Source organism: Oncorhynchus tshawytscha, linkage group LG04 (assembly GCF_018296145.1).
Source record: "Oncorhynchus tshawytscha isolate Ot180627B linkage group LG04, Otsh_v2.0, whole genome shotgun sequence".
NCBI classification, from domain to species: Eukaryota; Metazoa; Chordata; class Actinopteri; order Salmoniformes; family Salmonidae; genus Oncorhynchus; species Oncorhynchus tshawytscha.
In genome coordinates, this window is record NC_056432.1 from 69,410,909 (window position 1) to 69,434,579 (window position 23,671).

General features: G+C 42.0%; 1 protein-coding gene across 1 annotated transcript in view; it reads left to right on the forward strand.

Annotated features, from left to right (window-relative positions):
* The first annotated feature begins 11,962 nt into the window (after positions 1 to 11,962).
* LOC112247419 (pleckstrin homology domain-containing family A member 7) overlaps positions 11,963 to 23,671 on the forward strand; it is a 162,701-nt gene continuing 150,992 nt past the window's right edge. The window contains 3 exon segments of the mRNA XM_042321141.1: positions 11,963 to 12,121; positions 12,231 to 12,307; positions 12,421 to 12,478. Of these exon segments, the coding sequence (XP_042177075.1) occupies positions 12,039 to 12,121; positions 12,231 to 12,307; positions 12,421 to 12,478 (218 nt within the window). The 5' untranslated portion in view covers positions 11,963 to 12,038.

Sequence of the window (23,671 nt, forward strand, 5' to 3'; positions counted from 1 at the left end):
AGAAGCTGATGACAGCATGATCATTAAAAAGGTGCTTCTTGTTCTGGGGACAATGAAAGGCCACTATGTGCAGTTGTCACACAATGTCACATGTTGCAATTTGAGGGAGTGTCGAACTGGCATGCTTACTGCAGGGTTGTCCATCAAATCAAGGTTTATTTGTCACTTATGCCGAATACTACAGATCTTACAGTGAAATGTTTACTTACAGGCTCTAACCAATAGTACAAAAAAGGTATTAGGTGAACAATGGGAAAGTAAAGACTAAAAAGACAGTGAAATAAGAGTGGGGCTATATACAGTAGCGAGGCTACATAGACACCAGTTAGGCTGATTGAGGTTGTATGTAGATATGGTTAAAGTGACTGTATATATGACAGTAGCAGTAGCGTCAAAGAGGGTGTGGCGGGACACAATGCAGATAACCCGGTGAGCCAATGGTTGGGACAATTGAGGTAGTATGTACATGACTGTATAGTTAGTGACTATGCATATATGATAACCCGAGTAGCAGTAGCGTAAAGGGGGTTGGGGTGGGGGCACACGATGCAAATAGTCCGGGTAGCCAGTTGGTTACCTGTTCAGGAGTCTTATGGCTTGGGGGCTGTTGCCAGTGAATTGAATGTTAATATCTTTACCATAAGCTCCCTCCAATGTTTGAGAGAGTTTGGCAGTACGGTCAACTGGCCTCGCAATCTCAGGCCATGTGTAACCACGCCAGCCCAAGACCACATCTGGCTACTTCACCTGCAGGATTGTTTTAGGAGTATTTTTGTCGGCAATAAAGTGCTTTTGTGGGAAGAAACTATCATTGGCTAGGCTCCCAAATGGGTGGGCCCTATGCTATTCCCCTACCTGGTCATGTGAAATCCATAGTTAGAGCCTACTCTGTTAGGTCTTTGAAATTGTAGCATTTGTATTTTTGTTCAGTGGATTTTGAAAATGCCTTCTTGCTAATGATGGCTAACCAATTGTATTCAATGTTTTTTTCAAAGTCATTTCTATTATACAAACACTTAAGTGTCCAAACGAGCTTCAATGCCATACTACACTCATTCCGTGGCCTCTTAAATGCTAGTAAAACAAAATGCATGCTCTTCAACCAATCACTGCCCCCACCCGCCCGCTCGACTAGCATCACTACTCTGGACGGTTCTGATTTATATGTGGACAACTATAAATACATAGGTGTCTGGATAGACTAAACTCTCCTTCCAGACTCACATTAAGCATCTCCAATCCAAAGTTACATCTAGAATCGGCTTCCTATTTCGCAACAAAGCATCCTTCGCTCATGCTGCCAAACACACCCCCATAAAACTGACTATCCTACCGATCCTTGACTTCGGTGATATCATTTACAAAATAGCCTCCAACAATCTACTCAGGAAATTGGATGTCTATCACAGTGCCATCTGTTTTGTCACCAAAGCCCCATATACTACCCACCACTGTGACCTGTATGCTCTCGTTGGCTGGCTAAATATTCCTCGCCAAACCCACTGTCTCCAGGTCATCTATAAGTCTTTGCTAGGTAAAGCCCCGCCTTATCTCAGCTCACTGGTCACCATAGCAGCACCCACTCGTAGCATACGCTCCAGCAGGTATATTTCAATGGTCATCCCCAAAGCCAACACCTAATTTGGCCACCTTTCCTTCCAGTTCTCTGCTGCCAATGACTGGAAGGAATGGCAAAAATCACTGACATTGGGGACTTATATCTCCCTCTAACTTTAAGCGTCAGCTGTCAGAGCAATTTACCGATCGCTGCTGCTGTACACAGCCCATCTGTAAATAGCCCATCCAACCAACAACCTACCTCATGACCATTTTTGTTTTTCTGCTCTTTTGCACACCTGTATTTCTACTTGCACATCCTCATCCGTATATGTCACTCCAGTGTAAATTGCTAAATTGTAATTACTTCACCACTATTGGCCTATTTACCTCCTTACTTCATTTCCGCACACTGTATACAGATTTCCTATTGTGTTGTTGACTGTACGTTTGTTTATCCCATGTGTAACTCTGTGTTGTTTTTGTCGCACTGCTTTGGTTTATCTTGGCCAGGTCGCAGTTGTAAATGACAACTTGTTCTCAACTGGCCTACCTGGTTAAATAAAGGTGAAATAAAAAATTACGTGTAGATTCATTGTTACCTTGTTAAATGTGGTTTTTAAATAATTGGATGGAGAGGCTCTGGTTCCTAGGGAATCTGGTGTAGAAACTGCTGTGCTCTCCATGCTTCCTCCCAGCAGGGGAAAAAAATGTGGAGACTTTATTTTAAAAATTTTACCAGGCAAGTCAGTTAAGAACAAATTCTTATTTTCAATGACGGCCTAGGAACAGTGGGTTAACTGCCTGTTCAGGGGCAGAATGACAGATTAGTACCTTGTCAGCTCGGGGGTTTGAACTGGCAACCTTCCGGTTCCTAGTCCAACTCTCTAACCACTAGGCTACCCTGCTGCCCCATGATGACAGACTGGGCCTCCACATGCAATCAATGAAAACCCTTTGTTCTGTGGCATTTACAGGCTAAATTACTGTATTGATGGCTTAATGATGGAAAAATACTTCTGTAGTGAAGTGATCAGTCGTAACGCACCATTTTACCACAAGAGAGCAGCATTTAACTGTTAAATTACACTGACTGAACCACAGTTGTGCCCTTAAAGGCTAAACGCCTGAAGTTACTCCTTTTGGTGGTACATGTTTGTGAAGCAGTTGAATTCAGCAGCCATGTTTTTGCATGTGCAACTGGTACATTTATCATGGGATGGTGGTTCTGATATTAAGTAAAAGTGGCTGACACCACAGGCCACACAGACTACTCTTAACTAGCGGTCTCGTAAACCCACAATCCTTAAGACTGACGGGAAGCTGCATTCTGATTAATGGAGCCTAATCTCTCACCCAGCAGTCCTGCTCACTTGGCCCCTCTGGGGAGACCGAGTGCAGGACCTGGAAGCTGTACTTACTCTCCATCCAGATGGAACCATACACCTGCCAGAAGATGATTCACTTCAACATCACCTTCAACTTTTGTTCTATGTCATGCGTTGCCCCACCTTAGGTATTATTTATATGATTAGACAAGTCTCTGCTTATGTGACTTCAAAAGATATTCATCTTTAATTCATCATTAATCATTGGAAATATTTGATAGCCTCTGGTTTAGATGTCTTTACATTTTGGCCATCAGTAATCAAAGAAAACATTATTGTCTAAGGTCATATTACCAATATGGTTCCTAAAGTTTCTTGAAGGCAGGAGCCTATAAATAGAAGCATTATTAAGGGGTGAGCTGTTCTGTGATCTTTTTTTCTGGAGATTTAACATACATTACTTAGGCTAGCTTTATTCTGCTAAAAGAATAACAGGTAATGAAGGTTTATTTTTTTGGCTCCAGGTCATCTACAAGTCCATGCTAGGTAAAGCTCCGCCTTATCTCAGTTCACTGGTCACGATGGCAACACCCACCCGTAGCACGCGCTCCAGCAGGTGTATCTCACTTATCATCCCTAAAGCCAACACCTCATTTGGCCGCCTTTCGTTCCAGTTCTCTGCTGCCTGTGACTGGAACGAATTGCAAAAATCGCTGAAGTTGGAGACTTTTATCTCCCTCACCAACTTCAAACATCTGCTCTCTGAGCAGCTAACCGATCACTGCAGCTGTACATAGTCTATCGGTAAATAGCCCACCCAATTTTACGTACCTCTTCCCCATACTGTTTATATTTATTTACTTTTCTGCTCTTTTGCACACCAATATCTCTACCTGTACATGACCATCTGATCATTTATCACTCCAGTGTTAATCTGCAAAATTGTAACTATTCACCTACCTCATGCCTTTTGCACACAATGTATATAGACTCTCTTTTTTTTCTACTGTGTTATTGACTTGTTAATTGTTTACTCCATGTGTAACTCTGTGTTGTCTGTTCACACTGCTATGCTTTATCTTGGCCAGGTCGCAGTTGCAAATGTGAACTTGTTCTCAACTAGCCTACCTGGTTAAATAAAGGTGAAATAAAAAAAGGTAATGAAGGTGTCACACTTATTGATTTTATATCAGTATATCTTGGTGTATCACTATCTGTGTTGGACAGGGGCATGGTTTTAGTGCCTGAGGAGTGAAATGCCATCTTGGTGTGATATATCAGATTGCCTGTAAGATCTTTATTGCATTTGCTGCAGAGCCCCTTCAGCTAGCACTGATTCAGCCGGAGCTGCTGCCTCCTAGGAGAGGACGATAACATTGAGTCACCTTGCTGCATTGGGAGCCTCTGGCAGTGGAGAGGCGGGAATCAGCAGCAGCGCCTATACTGCAGAGCTGCGCAGGACTGTGCAATCACTACTGTGTGTGTGTGAAAGGGAGATAGAGAGAGAATAGTGGAGAAAGGTTGACTGGGGACTGCAGTGTTATGTCCCCCTCTGCCCCAGGGTCCATGGTTTGGAGAATTTTTCTCTTTCTGAAATGCTTTTGGTAAATGCACACCACCCCAGTGTAGACGACTTAGTGCAGTGCAGCGACTGATCCCAGTTAAAATTGTCATGTTTTTCCCCCCTCAGACTGCTACTTGCAGATACAGTTTTTCAGAGTTTGTGGTGTGTCTCCAGGACTGAGTTGCTGCAGAGGGATTCAGTGGAATGAGAAAGGCAGCGTGTCAGGAGAGTTGTCCATAGACTCTATAACTGTGATCCCATGGGATCAGCGAGCTGTCAACCTCTCAGTGCTGGCCCTCTCCCTCAGCAGCCTTGCTCTGAATGCCTAATGCAGCTTTCATGTGCTAGAGGGATGTAGGAAACACAGAAATATCAAACTTGCTAACTGGTTGTAGTTATATACATGCCACATTCAACCACTTAGCAAGTCGGACATTTCAGAGTTTCCTAGTTCCGACTAGCATGTGAACACGGTATAACATCATTACTCTGAGAGTTCCTGTCACTCATCTGCAGCAAGAAGTTAATCTTTATGTTCCATTGAAATTTACAAAAGTTATTTTCAAAAGCTTATTTGTGTGTGTTATACTGATACAATAAAATAAACAATATGATGCATGATATTTGGCTCACCTAACTTCCCCTATTGTTTGCAGAGTCAACAAAGACAGATCCCCACGACCTCAATATGCCAGCCTCCATAATTTTCTTCAACTTCTGGCTTAGTTTTTTCTTTCTTTAATTTGATTTAAAATGTATTTAACTAGGCAAGTCAGTTAAGAACAAATTCTTATTTACAATGACGGCCTGGCAAAAGGCCTCCTGCGGGGACGGGGGCTGAGATGAAAAATAAAAATATAGGACAAAACACACATCACAACAAGAGAGACCTAAGACAACAACATAGCATGGCAGCAATACCACATTTTAACATGGTAGCAACACAACATGGCAGCAGCACAACATGGTAGCAGCACAAAACATGGTACAAACATTCATGGGCACAGACAACAGCACAAAGGCAAGAAGGTAGAGACAACAATATATCACACAAAGCAGTGATCATCAAGGCAGGTTTTCAAAAATAGCTTGTTTGATGTATAATATCTGTAGTCAAATGGGTTTGGAGAAGAAGCGTGTTTGATTTCACACCATCATTCCAGAGGAACAGTACATCAATCCAATGGGGGATAGGCCAGCAAAGCCTCCTCCATAGGGATTCAGTATCAAATATTTATATTGCAGTGGGGTGTTTGATGCTTTCTGCTCCCTGGGAGTGTACTCTGGGTTGTTTTATTCCAGGATGGAAGGAGATTGATAACCTTTACCTAACAGGAAGCCCACGAGGATATGGAGAGTTATTTCTCTTCTTTTAGTCCTTTTAAAAATGTATTGGACCAAAAGACTGTGTTCAGTAAGAACGTTTTTAGATAAAACACTGCATTGGTAAAAAAGGCCTGATGGCAGTACTAAATCTATTGAGATGTAATCTACTCATTCTGAATCATTAGGAAAACGTGAATTCAAATGGCTATTGTAAAAATAAAGGTTGTCATAAAGACATTGGAAAGAGGCCAGACATTATATGTCGATGTCTTCCTTTTTTGATGTCTAGTGATACAGCTCTTTTCCCTCTTTACTTATGGAGATGTAGCCTGCTGTGTACTCTGTACTGTGACTTTGAGCTTTGCCTCACACACCTCAAGTTAAATTTATGGGCAGCATCAGGAAATTGGGCAGGTCCGTTTGATGCAGTGTAAGCATTATTGTAATGTGTCATGGTTGGGAAGGCTCTCTGTCCTTAAGGCCTGCAGCTGCAGTGAGAGAGATGACGCTGACAGATCCACAGCTAAACCAGCTTTGTGTGTACATGCCACACACACTGGCACACACATTGTCACACACACACAGAGAGAGTCGGATTGTAGATGCATCATTCATTCACTTATTGCCATTTTTCTGTAACCTCTTTCAACATCTATCCAACATATTAGCCCAACACCTGATACATGTCTGAAATCCTCAAGATGTCTCCATAGCTATGGGAAGTAGGTGTGCTGAGGGTGCTGCAGCACCCCCTGAAAAATAAAAATAATGCAATTTTCAATTAAATAAAAAAATGAGCGGAGAAAAAAAAATGTCGCTGATCTCTTACCGCGAGCTTCCTGTTTGATAGTTGTTCTGACCCCTCTAAGATGTCACATCAGTTAAGTCATGTGATACTGATCATGTGATTTCTCTGTAGGGTTGCACCTTTTGGGGAATATTCAGAGGTGGAAACTTTACGTGGGAATTAGCGAGAATATATGGGAATTAACAGGAATATATGGGTATTAACGGAAATATATGCAAATGATTATTAATACCATTTAAATGTAGATGTTTTTTGAACTGGTGCAACCAATTACCTTCAGAAGTCACATAATTAGTTAAATAAAGTCCAAAGGACCGCTTTTAACCCTGGGATTTACAGAAGAGTGGCCAGAAAAAAATAAGCAAACGTGTGGTGTTCGCCAAAAGGCATGTGGGAGACTCCCCAAACATATGGAAGAAGGTACTCTGGTCAGATGAGACTAAAATTGAGCTTTTTGGCCATCAAGGAAAACGCTATGTCTGGTGCAAACCAACACCTCTCATCACCCCGAGAACACAATCTCCACAGTGAAGCATGGTGGTGGCAGGATCATGCTGTGGGGAGGTTTTTCATCGGAAGGGACTGGGAAACTGGTCAAAATTGAAGGAATGATAGACGGAGCTAAATACATGGAAATTCTCGAAGGAAAACTGTTTTAGTCTTCCAGAGATTTGAGAGTGGGGCGGAGGTTCATCTTCCAGCAGGACAATGACCCTAAGCATACTGCCAAGGCAACACTCGAGTGGTTTAAGGGGAAACATTTAAATGTCTTGGAATGGCCTAGTCAAAGCCCAGACCTCAATCCAATTGAGAACCTGTGGTATGGGTTAAAGATTTCTGTACACAAGCAGCAACCCATCCAACTTGAAGGAGCTGGAGCAGTTTTTACTTGAAGGATGGGCAAAAATCCCAGTGGCTAAATGTGCCAAGCTTATAGAGACATACCCCATGAGACTTGCAGCTGTAATTGCTGCAAAAGGTGGCTCTGCAAAGTATTGACTTTTTTTGGGGGGGTGAATAGTTATGCACGCTCAAGTTTTTTTTCCTCTTATTACTTGTTTGTTTCACAATAAAAAATATTTTGCATTTTCAAAGTGGTAGGCATGTTGTGCAAATCAATTGATACAACCCCCCCCAAAATACATTTTAATTCCAGGTTGTAAGGCAACAAAATAGGAAAAATGCCAAGGGGGGTGAATACTTTCGCAAGCCACTGCAGATTGCTGCAACAACTTGATGACCCTTCACATACCTAACCATTTCCTTGGCTCTATTGTAGAGTGTATCCATTGTTTTCAGTGCCATGATGTCCTTAAGAAGCAGATTCAATGCATATGCAGCACAGCCAATGGGTATGATGTGATTGCATTGTCTGTCACCAGTGCAAATACCTTCTTTGGTCCAAGGCCATTGATGACTGCCTTCAGCTCATCTACAATGTAGAGACCAGTGTATCTGTTGTCCCTTGTGTCTGTGCTCTTGTAGAATACTGGTTGAGGGGTGAAGATGATGTAGTTAATTATTCCTTGCCCACGAACATTCGACCACCCATCAAAGACGATTGCAATTACAGTCCTTCTAGGCAGAGTTCCTCTGTCCAGTGTGTGTTATTTTGCCCATCAATCTTTTTTTTTAAAAATTGGTCAGTCTGAGATATGGCTTTTTCTTTGCAACCATGCCTAGAAGGCTAGCTTCCCAGAGTAGCCTCTTCGCTGTTGACGTTGAGACTGGTGTTTTGCGGGTACTATTTAATGAAGCTGCCAAGTGAGGACTTGTGAGGCGTCAGTTTCTCAAACTAGACACTCTAATGTACTTGTCCTCTTGCTCAGTTGTGCACCGGGGCCTCCCACTCCTCTTTCTATTCTGGTTTGAGCCAGTTTCCGCTGTTCTGTGAAAGGAGTAGTACACAGCGTTGTACGAGATCATCAGTTTCTTGGCAATTTCTCGCATGGAATAGCCTTCATTTCTCAGAACAAGAACAGACTAACGAGTTTCAGAAAGTTATTTGTTTCTGGCCATTTTGAGCCTGTAATCAAACCCACAAATGCTGATGCTCTAGAAACTCAACTAGAAGGCCAGTTTTATTGCTTCTTTAATCAGGACAACAGTTTTCAGCTGTGCTAACGTAATTGCAAAAGGGTTTTCTAATGATCAATTAGCCTTTAAAAATGATAAACTTGGATTTGCTTACACAACGTGCCATTGGAACACCAGAGTGATGGTTTCTGATAATGGGCCTCTGTACGCCTATGTAGATATTCCATTTAAAAAGAATATATGCCGTTTCCAGCTACAATATTAATTTACAATATTAACAATGTCTACACTGTATTTTTGATCAATTTGATGTTTTTTTGTGCTTTTCTTTCAAAAACAAGGACATTTCTAACTTTTGAACGGTAGCGCATGTCGCATTCACGTGCTAGTTGTAACTAGGAAACTCGGAAATGTACTACTTGCTAACTGGTTGAAAGCGGCACGCAGAAGCATCATGCCCATCAGATTTGTCCTGTTGTTTCTCTGTAGTTGCCACCTGGCAATTTTATGAAGTTGGCTTTAGCTAGCCTAGATAGGTTCCCAATCTCCCAACCCTGTAACTAGCTACTAAGAAGCCATTTCAGGCTATCAAGTTAGAGATTGTCTAACTGTCTTAGCTGGCATGTCTGCTGGCAAGGTTGGTAGACTTTAGAAAAGCAAGCAATAACTGTTCTGAATAAGACTCACATTCCTTTCAATCTTTTACCCAGATTTTAGCAGAGATGCAAAGAAGCACGTTTATTTTTTGTAATACAAGTCAGGAGGATACAGGCAGCTCAAGAGGTATGCATAGATATGAAGAAAATAGACATTTCTTTTACATAGAATTAAGTATGATGATTATGGCTCAAAAAGCTGTTTCAGGTGTTTGAAAAATGCAAAATTCTCCAACTAATGGTAGTGGGTGTTCCGCCGAAGTTGGTCCCTCTCCTTGTTCGGGCAGCGTTCGGTGGTCGAAGTCACCAACTTTCTAGACATCGCTGATCCTCTTTTTATTTTCCTTTGGTTTTGTCTTGTCTTGTATCACACCTGGTTCCAATCCCATCAATTACATGTTTTGTATTTAACCCCCTGTTCCCTCCTAATATCTTGTCGGTGATTGTTTGTTTGTAAGCTATGTGCAAGTTATGTTCTGGTGTGTGATGGGTTTTGTACCCACTTGTATTATTTTGTATATTTTGTTTTTCTGAGATTTTGAGCACTTATTAAACTGCTCCGTTTATACCAAGTTCGATCTCCTGCACCTGACTTCCCTGCCACCAGCACGCACCCCCTTACAGTGGGGACTAGCCCCCCTCCGGACTACCCCCCAGACTTCCTCACCTATATTGTGCCCCCTTAGATTTTTGGGTGCATGACACCCCTGGCGGCTAGTGTATAGCTCAACCAATTAGCAAGTGAGAAATGAGTTTCCTACTTCCGACTACCACATGAAAGTGGCACTGATGTTCCATAACCTTACATGTAACTGCCAAAATAAAGGAGACTCTTGAGTAAATGAGGGGTACAAAGTATATTGAAAGTATTGCTTCCACACTGGTGTGGTAACTGAGTTAGTTAAGCAATTAACATCCCTTCATCCTTAGGGTCATGCATAAAAAATGTCAAGTTGGCCATTATTTTGGCTACCCATGGTTGGAAGAAGAGATCTCAGTGACTTTGAAAAAGGGGTCTCAAAGGAGAATAGTGTTCCTCAGTCACCAGATCTCCACCCAGTTGACCACATACCTTGCATTCAGACCCCCTGGACTTTTTCCACATTTTGTTACGTTACAGCCTTATTCTAAAATTGATTGAAAAGTTTTCCCCCCTCATCAATCTACACACAATACCCTATAATGACGAAGCAAAAACAGGTTGAGAAATGTTTGCAAATGTATAAAACATATTTTTTTCCTGAAATATCACATTTACATAACTATTCAGACCTTTTACTCAGAACTTTGAAGCACCTTTGGCAGCGTTTACAGCCTTGAGTCTTCTTGGGTATGACGCTATAAGTTTGGTACATCTGTATTTGGGGAGTTCCTCCCATTCTTCTCTGCAAATCCTCTCAAGCTCTGTCAGGTTGGATTAGGAGCTTTGCTGCACAGCTATTTTCAGCTCTCTCCAGAAATGTTAGATCGGATTCAAGTCCGGACTCTGGCTGGGCCACTCAAGGACATTCAGAGACTTGTCCTGAAGCCACTCCTGCCTTGTATTGACTGTGTACTTAGGGTCATTGTCCTGTTGTAAGGTGAACCTTTGCCCCAGTCTGAGGTCCTGAGTAACTAACACAGGTGAAATAAATGAACAAAAATGAAAGACAGGGCTACGTTCAAGAACACAACGAAACAGAACACAAGGTTGACTAAGAAAATAAACACAGAACCTTACATAGACAGGTGTGTGGCTTTCCAAATCATGTCCAATCAATTGCATTTCACACAGGTGGATTCCAATCAAGTTGTCGAAACATCTCAAGGATGATCAATGAGCTCAACTTCAAGTATCATAGCAAATGGTGTGAATACTTATGTAAATATGATATTTCTGTTTTTTATTCTTAATAAATTAGCAAAATGTCTAAAAACCTGTTTTTGCTTTGTCATTATGGAGTATTGTGTGTAGATTTATGAGGGGGAAAAAATAATTGAATCAGTGTTAGAATAAGGCTGTAATGTAACAAATTGTGGAAAAAGTAAAGTGGTGTGAATACTTTCCGAATGCACTGTATGGGAGATTCTGGACCAGGGCTTTCCCCCACCATCAACAAAACACTAAATGATGGAATGTCGCATCCCTCCAATAGAGTTCCAGACACATCTATGCCAAGGCGCATTGAAGCTGTTCTGGCTCCTCGTGGTGGCCCAACGCCCTATTAAGATACTATATGTTGGTGTCGTCTTTATTTCGCCAGTTTCATGCATGTTCCACAAGTCATAGGCTTATTAAAGGCTATCTTAGATTCATCAGGAAATGCTATATCATTTCTAGTTTAGTCTACTGTAGGTGACGTCATTATTGCAGGAAAGATCGTTCAGTTGAGTTTTGGAATTTGCGTGTGATGGACTGTTGTTTGGGAATGTTAATCTTCTCAAATAACAGGGCGTTAATGCTGAAATCTTTTCAACGCATTCCTTATGTGTAATTACTGTAGCTGCACCCTTGTGATGCATAACAATACTGCGCTAGATTGAAATGAATTGGAGAACCATGTTTTACATTTGATTCAATCACAGCCAACCATGCACGCTTTGGTATGTCCACACCCCTTTTTCGTCGGCTAAAAGTGGCACAAAGACGCGCTGGCTTTAGGACTTTTTTACAAGTTTGGTCTTCCCCTTTAAAAGTCTGCAGCCCTAGCGGTGATCATTGGACTGAAAACTCTGCGGAGGGGAAGATGAGAATGAAATAGCTTGAACAAGAAGCCGGGATCATGGCGGCACCGCTCGGGCGGGACACTCTACCTGACCACTGGTCCTATGGAGTTTATCGAGATGGCAGGGTCTTCTTCATCAAGTGAGCATGCACTGTGATGTTTTAAATTTAAGCTGTACTGGTGAAACGGGTTAATTACGCAGTTATTCACGTTCTCCTCGTCCAGTAACAGGTGTTTTCTTTCTTTCAGTGATAAAACTCACAGCACTACTTGGCTCCATCCCCGTACGGGTGAACCTGTCAACTCTGGACACATGATACGATCAGGTACGCGCAGGAATTAATAATACGATATTTCATGACTGCTGTGCACATTGTGCTTTAGCCTACCAAATCTAGATATGTATATATTCACGCAGCCCATTGTATTCATGTTTTAGATTTACCACTGGGATGGGAAGAAGGATTCTCGGACGAGGGGGCCAGCTACTTCATTGAGTGAGTGCAGCTTTATGTTGTTAATGTATGGGATGTGCGTGACTCTAACGTCCGATTCGAGCTCGAATAGCTCATAGCTGTAGGCATATTGTTGTGTCTGTAGTACGCTTGAAGGCATGAGGTCTTTTAAATGCATCAATTGCAGCGGGTTGAGAAATGATGACGTTGCAATGCAAGCCGTCACTTTCTTTCTCACGGTTACACTTACAAATACCCCAGGTGTTCATGGATACAATGTTGTACTAGGACACAACGCTCGGGTTTGCTGATTTGGTTTGTCATTTATGAATGTCACAGAGAAGCCTATTGCTCCTGAATAGCCCCATATGATACCTTTATTAGGCTACTGGCTGAACGATATCAAATGCTGTATAGCATAGACTACTACTTCATGCAAATGTTTAGTCAGGGATTTCTGCTATGTTAGGCTATTCAGGCTTTATATGATACAGTATCTTGCAATGTCATTGCCAACAGTGGCAGTCAGTGCCGTTTAAGACGACTTTTTTTCATGAGCATGGCCTTATTTATATTACAGCATATTGGATGAGTTTCATTCATATCCATTCACCCAGTTGTCACCATATTAGCTAAAGTAATGTCATAGTCAGCATAGCTAATAGAACTAACACATTAGTAAACCCACTACAATAATACAATAGCGTTACAGTGTACAGTCATTAGGCCCCACTGGCAATAAATTAGTAAAACCTAAAGCTTACCTTGACTTGGAATAGTTCCAGTGTTGTGTTTGAAAGTCATAGCCAGCTAGCTAACATAGCATGCCTCTGTTAGAGCAGGGTGTTCTTGTAGGCTAAACTAGGTAGCTGCATTTCTCTCTTGCTTCTCTTTCATTTTGGAATGAGTTAATTTGTTCAAAACTGTTCAACTAGTGTCTTTCTCTCTCTTTGAGTCAACTACTCACCACATTTTATGCACTGCAGTACTAGCTAGATTAATTCTCTGATCCTTTGATTGGGTGGACAACATGTCAGATCATGCTGCAAGAGCTCTGATAGGTTGGAGGGCATCCTCCGGAAGTTGTCATAATTACTGTGTAAGTCTATGGAAAGGGGTGAGAACCATGAGCCTCCTAGGTTTTGTATTGAAGTCAATGTACCCAAAGGAGGACGGAAGCTAGCTGTCCTCCGGCTACAGCAGGGTTCTACCCTACAGAGTGCTGTTGAGGGTACTGTAGACCTTCTTTGCAAAATAATGTGTTTTAATCAATTATTTGGTGACGTGATTATATTTAGTATAGTTTTATCTAAAAAGGATAGCTTTTTAAATGTTTTAAAATTTTTCTTTTTATGAAATTCAGTGAGGAGGATGGTCCTTCCCTTCTTCCTCTGAGGAGCCTCCACTGATTGCCAACCACTAATTGTTATTTTTCTGGACCATTTTATTATGATTTATTAAGTAATTTATCTATAGTTTTGTCAAATCAGAGACTGCTGTCTTTAAACTTTTAGCCTAATGTATTTCATCCGTTGCCTATGCTTACTTTGGGTTTCAGACAGAAATTAGCCAGGCCTATTATAAACCAGCGCCTTGAAATACATTTCCTGTTATTTTGACAGAACTCCCCAAAGGTGAGATGAATGAAAATATGATTGTGTTTGACCAACATAACCTAATGCTATATTGTTTGGAGAAAGGTCATGTTTGCATTTCTTCAGGATCTGGAGCTAGATAATATCCTACTTTTATCCTACTTTTATCCTACTTTTAATTGACTTTCTTTCTATTTAGAACATCTGTGTTTGAGGAAGAGAGAGGACTGAACACACACAGACGCACACACACACACACACACACACACACACACACTCTGATGGGATGTAATTGCCCATCTGTCCAACGGATACGCCTGCATGGAGTGTTTTAACATGTACATGTTTAACACAGTTTTGTATCACAATATATTGTGATTTGATTACAGACATCACAATATATTGACAGGCTAAATTGATGCTCTATGTTGAAGTTTCATGCCAATTAACTCTTGCTTTCTGCCCACATCATTTAGAAAATAAAGGGCAATGCCAAGCAGGACTGAAAGAAATCTATTGAAATTCAGCTCACACCCTCCAATACGCAAGACCTCTACTCTCTCCATTAGCTGTGTGTGTTTGTGTGTGTGGCTGAGGAAGGGGCAGGAGAGGAGCTTGTGTGTCTGTGACCATATGGTGACAGAGATGTATAGCATGATTACAGTCTTGAGGCAGCGAGAACAGGATCCCCAAAGTCACACTTTTTCTATCCAGAAAATGATTATGGCTCCCAAAAACCAATCCACCATATCTACCAGAGCATTCTGTCAGTCTTTGCCTTTCTCTTGGCTACAAACAGGCTGTGCTATATTTGTAGAAGTAACATTAAACCACTCACTCTTTCTACAGTATTTTATTTGTTTACCCAGACACTCAGTAGAGAGCCATTTGCATTATATATTTCCTTCTGCAGTGTTTCACATCTTGTTTGTTGATGGGAATCAACTCTGTAGGCTGTGGCTGCCAGTGTATAGCAGATGGGTCCCTGGAAGAGGGAGAAACACACAGAGTAGATAACAGACCACTCTGAAAACCAGCTGATAAATTAAGCTAACAATGACAACTGACAAGTCTACTTTTCCTAGCCACGTGCTTACACATCTGCATTACTTGCTGTTTGGGGTTTTAGGCTGGGCTTCTGTATAGCACTTTGTGATATCTGTTGATGTGAAAAGGGCTTTATAAATACAATTGATTGATTGATACTGTAAAGCAAGTGTAGACATAGAGAATGCATGAGCAGGGGTTCCTCATTGTGAACCAATGAAAGGAGAACTCCTTCCACCATGGGTGATTTCTGGTGGGTAGCAACTCAGTCACAGAGTTTCTAAACCCAGAGGCGCAACATCGCGGGACTTCCGGGAGCGCTTGTGAAACAGACCAAACAGACCAGGCCGGGGTTTGAGAAGTCAATGGGAGAACTGAAAAATTCTGCTTAGATGTTAATTTTCTCAAAATCTAATAGCACAACCTAGATTCGAGCCATTTTCTTCAGTAGATAAGACAAATTGACACATTTTTCTTTTTTGTCAAAAACTTTATATCGAAGAAGTGCCTTTGATTTGACCGCCTGCACATGCACAGTTTGGTGCAAAACGACTGTTAGAGCCGATGACTTGTTTCTACGTATGAGCTTAGCTAGCCAACGTTGCCATGACATCGCCTACAAGTGTGATCGGGGATTTCTATTGGAGAAGCAGTTTTAGCCTTCATACTGTATGTACTGTCTTTGAATCAGTCTTTTCCATTAGCACCGGCTGTCAGCTTATTAGCCAGTTACAGAATAATTTTCAGCCGGCTACATTTTTCACTTCATTTTAACTAGGCTACTTTTCATTTAACAGTTTCAATTCACTAGTCTGTCGAGCCCTCTCCCGCTAGAATGAACAATATGCATCTTCTAGCGATCTATTGATGGGATCGGTGCCTGTCAGTCAGAAAGTAAGCAATAACAGGGAAACTTGGCAGAGAGGAAGTGGCGAAGGGAGAGGTTTCACTGTCGCCAAAATCTGTCCAAAACAAGCCCACTGCATGTTTATGGGCTTATTTTGGACCTAAGCTTGTTGCCTGCCTTCCTGCCTTTGGGACAACTACTCCCATTGTTAGGGCGGAGTGTCACGTTCTGACCTTAGTTCTTTTGTTATGTCTTTGTTTTAGTATGGTCAGGGCGTGAGTTGGGTGGGTTGTCTATGTTAGTTTTTCTATGATTTGCTATTTCTGTGTTTGGCCTGGTATGGTTCTCAATCAGAGGCAGCTGTCAATCGTTGTCCCTGATTGAGAACCATATTTAGGTAGCCTGTTTTCTATTGTGTTTCGTGGGTGATTATTTTCTGTGTCTGTGTGTTCCACACGGAACTGTTTCGGTTTGTTATTTCACGTGTCGTTTATTGTTTTGTTTCAGTGTTCACTTGTTTAAATAAAGAGCATGAACACGTACCACGCTGCGCATTGGTCCTCCGATCCTTACTACTCCTCCTCGTCAAAGGAAGACAACCGTTACACGGAGACATGAGCATCTCGTCATTATATACAGTTATCTGGTTGCAGTCAAATTTCTTTACACAGAGGGAAGAGAGCATGATGCTGATGAATTTGCAAGTATTCAGACCCCTTCCCCCTTTTCACAATTTGTTACATTTACAGCCCTCATAAATCTACTCACAATACTCCATAATGGCAAAGCGAAAACAGGTTTTTAGAAATGTTTAATTTATTAAATGTATTAATTTTTTAAGAATAAAAAACAGATATTGGATTTACATACAGTAGGGAGAACAAGTATTTGATACACTGCCAATTTTGCAGGTTTTCCTACTTACAAAGCATGTAGAGGTCTGTAATTTTGATCATAGGTACACTTCAACTGTGAGAGACGGAATCTAAAACAAAAATCCAGAAAATCACATTGTATGATTTTTAAGTAATTAATTTGCATTTTATTGCATGACATAAGTATTTGATCACCTACCAACCAGTAAGAATTCGGGCTCTCACAGACCTGTTAGTTTTTCTTTAAGAAGCCCCCCTGTTCTCCACGCATTACTTGTATTAACCTGTTTGAACTCGTTACCTGTATAAAAGACACCTGTCCACACACTCTATCAAACAGACTCCAACCTCTCCACAATGGCCAAGAACAGGGAGCTGTGTAAGGACATCAGGGGTCAACTTGTAGACCTGCACAAGGCTGGGATGGGCTACAGGACAATAGGCAAGCAGCTTGGTGAGAAGGCAACAACTGTTGGCGCAATTATTCGAAAATGGAAGAAGTTCAAGATGACGGTCAATCACCCTCGGTCTGGGGCTCCATGCAAGATCTCACCTCATGGGGCATCAATGATCATGAGGAAGGTGAGGGATCAGCCCAGAACTACACGGCAGGACCTGGTCAATGACCTGAAGAGAGCTGGGACCACAGTCTCAAAGAAAACCATTAGTAACACACTACGCTGTCATGGATTAAAATCCTGCAGCGTACGCAAGGTCCCCCTGCTCAAGCCAGCGCATGTCCAGGCCCGTCTGAAGTTTGCCAATGACCATCTGGAGGATCCAGAGGAGGAATGGGAGAAGGTCATGTGGTCTGATGAGTCAAAAATAGAGCTTTTTGGTCTAAACTCTACTCGCCGTGTTTGGAGGAAGAAGAAGGATGAGTACAACCCCAAGAACACCATCCCAACCGTGAAGCATGGAGGTGGAAACATCATTCTTTGGGGATGCTTTTCTGCAAAGGGGACAGGACAACTGCACCATATTGAGGGGAGGATGGATGGGGCCATTGTCAGATCTTGGCCAACAACCTCCTTCCCTCAGTAAGAGCATTGAAGATGGGTCGTGGCTGGGTCTTCCAGCATGACAACGACCTGAAACACACAGCCAGGGCAACTAAGGAGTGGCTCCGTAAGAAGCATCTCAAGGTCCCGGAGTGGCCTAGCCAGTCTCCAGACCTGAACCCAATAGAACATCTTTGGAGGGAGCTGAAAGTCCGTATTGCCCAGCGACAGCCCCGAAACCTGAAGGATCTGGAGAAGGTCTGTATGGAGGAGTGGGCCAAAATCCCTGCTGCAGTGTGTGCAAACCTGGTCAAGAACTACAGGAAAAGTATGATCTCTGTAATTGCAAACAAAGGTTTCTGTACCAAATATTAAGTTCTGCTTTTCTGATGTATCAAATAATTATGTCATGCAATAAAATGCAAATTAATTACTTAAAAATCATACAATGTGATTTTCTGGATTTTTGTTTTAGATTCCGTCTCTTACAGTTGAAGTGTACCTATGATAAAAATTACAGACCTCTACATGCTTTGTAAGTAGGAAAACATGCAACATCGGCAGTGTATCAAATACTTGTTCTCCCCACTGTAAGTATTCATACCATTTTCTATGAGACTCGAAATTGAGCTCAGGTGCATCCTGTTTCCATTGAACATCCTTGAGTTGTTTCTACAACTTGATTGGAGTCCACCTGTGGTAAATTCAATTGATTGGACTTTATTTGGAAAGACACACACTTGTCTATATAAAGTCCCACAGTTGACAGTGCATGTCAGAGCAAAAACCAAGCCATGAGTTCGAAATAATTGTCCATAGAGCTCCGAGACAGGACTGTGCCGAGGCACAGATCTGGCGACGCATACCAAAATATTTCTGCAGCATAGAAGATTCCCAAGAACAGTCGCCTTCCTCATTCTTAAATGGAAAATGTTTAGAACCACCAAGACTCTTCCTAGAGCTGTCCGCCCGGCCAAACTGAGCAATCGAGGGAGAAGGGCCTTGGTAAGGGAGGTGACCAAGAACCCAATGTTCACTCTTCCAGAGCTCCAGAGTTCCTCTTTGGTGATGGGAGAACCTTCCAGAAGGACAACCATCTCTGCAGCAACCCACCAATCAGGCCTTTATGGTAGAGTGGCCAGACGAAAGCCACTCCCCAGTAAAAGGCAAATGACAGACCGCTTAGAGTTTGACAAAAGGCACCTAAAGAACTCTCAGACCATGAGAAACAAGATTCTCCGGTCTGATGAAACCAAGATTGAACTCTTTGGCCTGAATGCCAAGCGTCACATCTGGAGGAAACCTGGCACCATCCCTACGGTGATGCATGGTGGTGGCAGCATCATGCTGTGGGTATTTTTCAGCGGCAGGGACTGGGAGACTAGTCAGCATTGAGGGAAAGATGAACAGAGCAAAGTACAGAGAGACCCTTGATTAAAACCTGCTCCTGAGCGTTCAGGACCTCAGACTAAGTTCACCTTTCAACAGGACAACAACCCTAAGCACACAGCCAAGACAATGCAAGAGTGACCCAAATCTCTGAATGTCCTTGAGTGGCTCAGCCAGAGCCTGGACTTGAACCAGATCTAATATCTCTGGAGAGACCTGAAAATAGCTGTACAGCGACACTCCCCATCCAACCTGACAGAGCTTGAGATGATCTGCAGAGAAGAATGGGAGAAACTCCCCAAATACTGGTGTGCCATGCTTGCCCCTGTCTGTGTGTGCATTGTGTGAGTCTAGCCATTAGCAATGATGCTAATGAAAAACAGTCTTCTGGTAGATGGAAAGCCTTTCCCAAAAAAACATAAAATGTTAACTACAAAGTTGCATATTCTTACCTGGCAGAATGATATCATGATTATTTTCATCAATCCAGTGGGTATTTGTTTTGCAAACTCATCACATGTGCTACAAAACACAGCTAAACAACAACCTCTTGCTTGGTGCACACTTGAATTAAAGGGTAACTACACCCAAAAAATGTAAATGTCTCAGTTTTTTCCCAGATCTCAAAGTGGTCTCACGATGTGGTTTAAACATTGTTGTGGACTTAGAACCTCAAATGTATTTATTTATTAAAAAGTATTTTTTGAGAGAGATCCTAAAAAAAGGTTAATACAAAACCTGGACAAACAAAATCTAGAATTTATTTACTCTATTTTTGTTTTAATAAAATGATATAATTTGATATCATTGCAGTAAAACTGTAAATAAGACTTATCTCAAAATGAGACCGGTTTAATGTTCTCTTATTTAGAAAATAGTCCTGGTCATATAGGCTTAGACCTAGACAATCACCAAAACAGCATTTTTACAATCAGGGAGGTAAACTCAAAGTGTTCAATCATTTTCCTGTGTATTGAAATGGAATCATGTAACAAAATAGAGCTCTTAAAAATGTTGAGCGCCTAGCTGGCTATTTTTTCTATTTGTCTGACTACTCTATGTACTTGTGGAAAACACTGGCAACTCTGTCCACAGTCATGCCCCTTTTAGTTTGCCTCACTTGCCCCAGTCAGAGAGCCTGCCATAAAGTGCTTTCTACTGCTATGGTTGTATTCTTGTTTGTGTGAATAGTTTGTTGAATGTAGGAAATTATTGGGAGCAAACAGTCTGTTCCAAGCGGCACACAGCACAAACATGAGCCTCAGTATAACACTATTGTGTTAATATTGGAATATGAAGTTCTCTGACTCAAAGCAGTTGTAGCAGTTGAATTGATAACTAATGAAAGTGTTCTGTGGTTGCAGACAGATGCTTTCTAGTGCTTAGCAACACTGGTGTGGATGGGTGGGTGCCCATTCAAGTCTGGTGTGTTCCTCAGTAGTCTCAGACAGACTCAGTCTGATGGGACCGTGGGAGTATAACTCATTCAGCACAGCACACACCTACCTGTGTGTAAGGCAATGATATCCATGTCCTCCCATCTACCAACTAAACAGCCCAGTGCAAGACAGATTGAGATTGTCTGTGCCACTGTCTTTCTCCCTGTGTTGCATTGGAAATGTGTTGCTCTGAGATGGAGGACTCGTAACACAGACAATGCAACGCACCTTATGTAAACACTATAGAAACGACTGAGGCAGGAAGCTGGCATTCAGACATGTGAGTTTTTAAAAGGGCAAAGAAAATGATTGCAGAAATTTGTTATAGCTGACACTTTGATTGTGTGCTGCATGAAGGGAGTCATTGTGCCAGTCTCTCTGGCCGCTGAGAAAAGAGAACAACAGGCCAACCCGGAGATCTATGATGGCCCAACTGTCAGCCTGGCTGTAAAATCAATTGGTTATTTGTTGCTGAAATGACTTGATGGAAGCAAGGATCCTGTTTTGGTCTTCTTCTCTGGCACTAGCTGGACATTGTGTCTTTGTCATTGTGCTGTTTTAACATTGGTGGGTTAGGTAACAGCAGACGACAGGGACAGGCCAAGTCACGACTGTCCTACAACCCTATTCTGACATTAGAATTCCCATAAAGTATGGCTGTGGTTTCAACACAATTCATACTTGACACACTCTTGTGTTCTCTTTGTTCCACTCTACTGCTACTTTACCTAAGGTTAATCAAATCAGTTAGTTACTGCAGTGTAGTTGCATGTAATTACACCAGGACCGGAACTGTAGATTCAAAGTAATTACATGTGTGTTCATGTCTTGGAAGAGCCAATGAGAGATGTTGAGTTTGTCCTTGTGATGTGCTTGGCCTCTTTATTATGCCTCATTGGGGAATCATTTATTTCTGCTGATGTGGCTTCTGTTATTTTCACCTAATGGTGGGCTCTTCAATACTTCACAGTGGACCGGCCACATCAGAGCTTTATTTGATTTACTGCCATCTTGGACGGCGCCAGGTTTTTCTACGTTTGTCCCATGTGTCTTTAAGGTAATTATGGGCGAGTCGTTGAATGCATAACCCACCGGCCTGCCTGGTCACCCTCGCACTCAGCTAATGAAACACTATGAGTGGAGGCATGGGCTGGTTAATTCATCAAACCTCCAGTCTCTCAGAAATATGACAGTCAACTGTGAAGTCAAGCTATATATGACTGATAGCTCCTGTCAAAAAGCGAAACTCTTTTTAAACCAAAGTCATACTTACTCCATGACTGACATAGATGTGGTTGAGGTTTCATCCAAACAGTAGCACTTTAGGTTGAAGTCTCTCATAATCATTGGATGGAGCTGTCTGTATAGGTTTTTGGGATCCCCCCCCTTCCCTCCTCCCCCTGCTGTCCATGGAGCATGCTGTGACAGGCTGAGCGGAATCCAAGTCCACATGGCGCTGCCGTGACAACGGTCTGCTGGTTGTGTAGCAGGTTGCTGGTGGAAACCAGCGGAGCTAGAATACAAAGAAGGGATTGTTGAGACGGGCAGCGCGGTCGTAGTAAAACTCACATTAATTTACATGTAGGTCAGTGGAGGAATGGAGGTCTGCCTAGTGCTCGCTAACATGGTGGGTTAGTTAGATAACCTCTCCTGTCTCAGATTGGACCAGGGCACTTTAGCTGTTACTTTAATCTGGCACTATATTAATGACTTGCATTTCTTTAGAATTCTTTCTACTCAGACTGAGAGAGGTATTTATTTTGATAAAATCTACACCGAAGACATAAATGTTGTTTCAATTGGTTTTAAGTAGCTACACTAGAGCTTGTGAAATGGTTTTCCCAGTTTCCCCCCAAGAAAACGTATAGCTGGAGCAGTCGATGCTTTGGGAAAAGTGCAGCTCTATAGCTCCCCAAGGGGAGAAATTATACAATTGAGGTACAATGGTGTCCTGTTGGGACAATGTTGCTATTGTTTGGGGTTTGCAAACCTGCGGGACTGACAGGGGGAAGTGTACGATATCCATATAGACCCACACAGACTCCCTCTCTTCTATATCCCTCCACTTTTGTCCTTAATAAGAAATTATGGTTCCATCAATCTTTTATTATTTATCTCAGTTCTCTGTGCTTATTTGCCACCTCCCTCCAGTCTTCTAATTGGTATGGTCTGTTCTGTGTTACAATGGCACTCTGGGAAGAATGAGTTAATTAGCCATAAAATGTAGCAGAAGTGAAGGAAACCACTTTAAATGGAGATTAAAGGCAGCTCAATTTCCCTACAGGCATTTATCTCTAGGCTCCACTAATAAAGCATTCTCTTTCTGTATACAGCAAATCCACGCTTCACCGGTGCAGAGATCCAAGTCTCCAAGTGAAGGAAGGCTACAAACTAATGTCACAATGCTTTAGTTGACCTTTGGCCTCAGCATACCAAGATCCCCTTGTTCTGAAGGAACATGTGTTTGAATGGTAATGATCATCTCCGTCATTGCAGATGACAAGGTTAATCTGCTCAGCAAACCTAGTCAAGTGTAGCAAATTCAAACGTTTTTGGCGGTTACACCAGTACTTGTATTCAACTCTTTGAGTGCTTTTGAAACTGCCAAAAATACCTTTGATATTCAGTGCTGACTTTCAAACTGCCACAGAGTGGAAGAACTTTAGCAGTTTTTTTTAACTTCTCTATTTTCGCTGGGGCTGCTTGACCCTAGTGGATCGTTTTTTAAAAATGTTTTTTTTTGTTTGTTAACTGTTCCTTTCATCCTGGTGACACAGGAAGAAGAAGAGTCGTGTTGAGTCTTTCTGGAAGGTAATTCTAAGGAAACACACTTCTTCTTTTATTCTTACAGCAACGTGTTGACGGCTGTCATTTCTGTCTTTGTTATGACAGTGTTGGCAGGTGTGGTGTGCTTTCTAGGAAAGCCTATATTCACCAGACACTGAATGCACTTTCATTACTTCAATCATTATGGCTTCATCATAACAGTTCAATTGACCACACAGAACTAAGTCCTGATTCCCTCAGGTGGATGTACTGTAG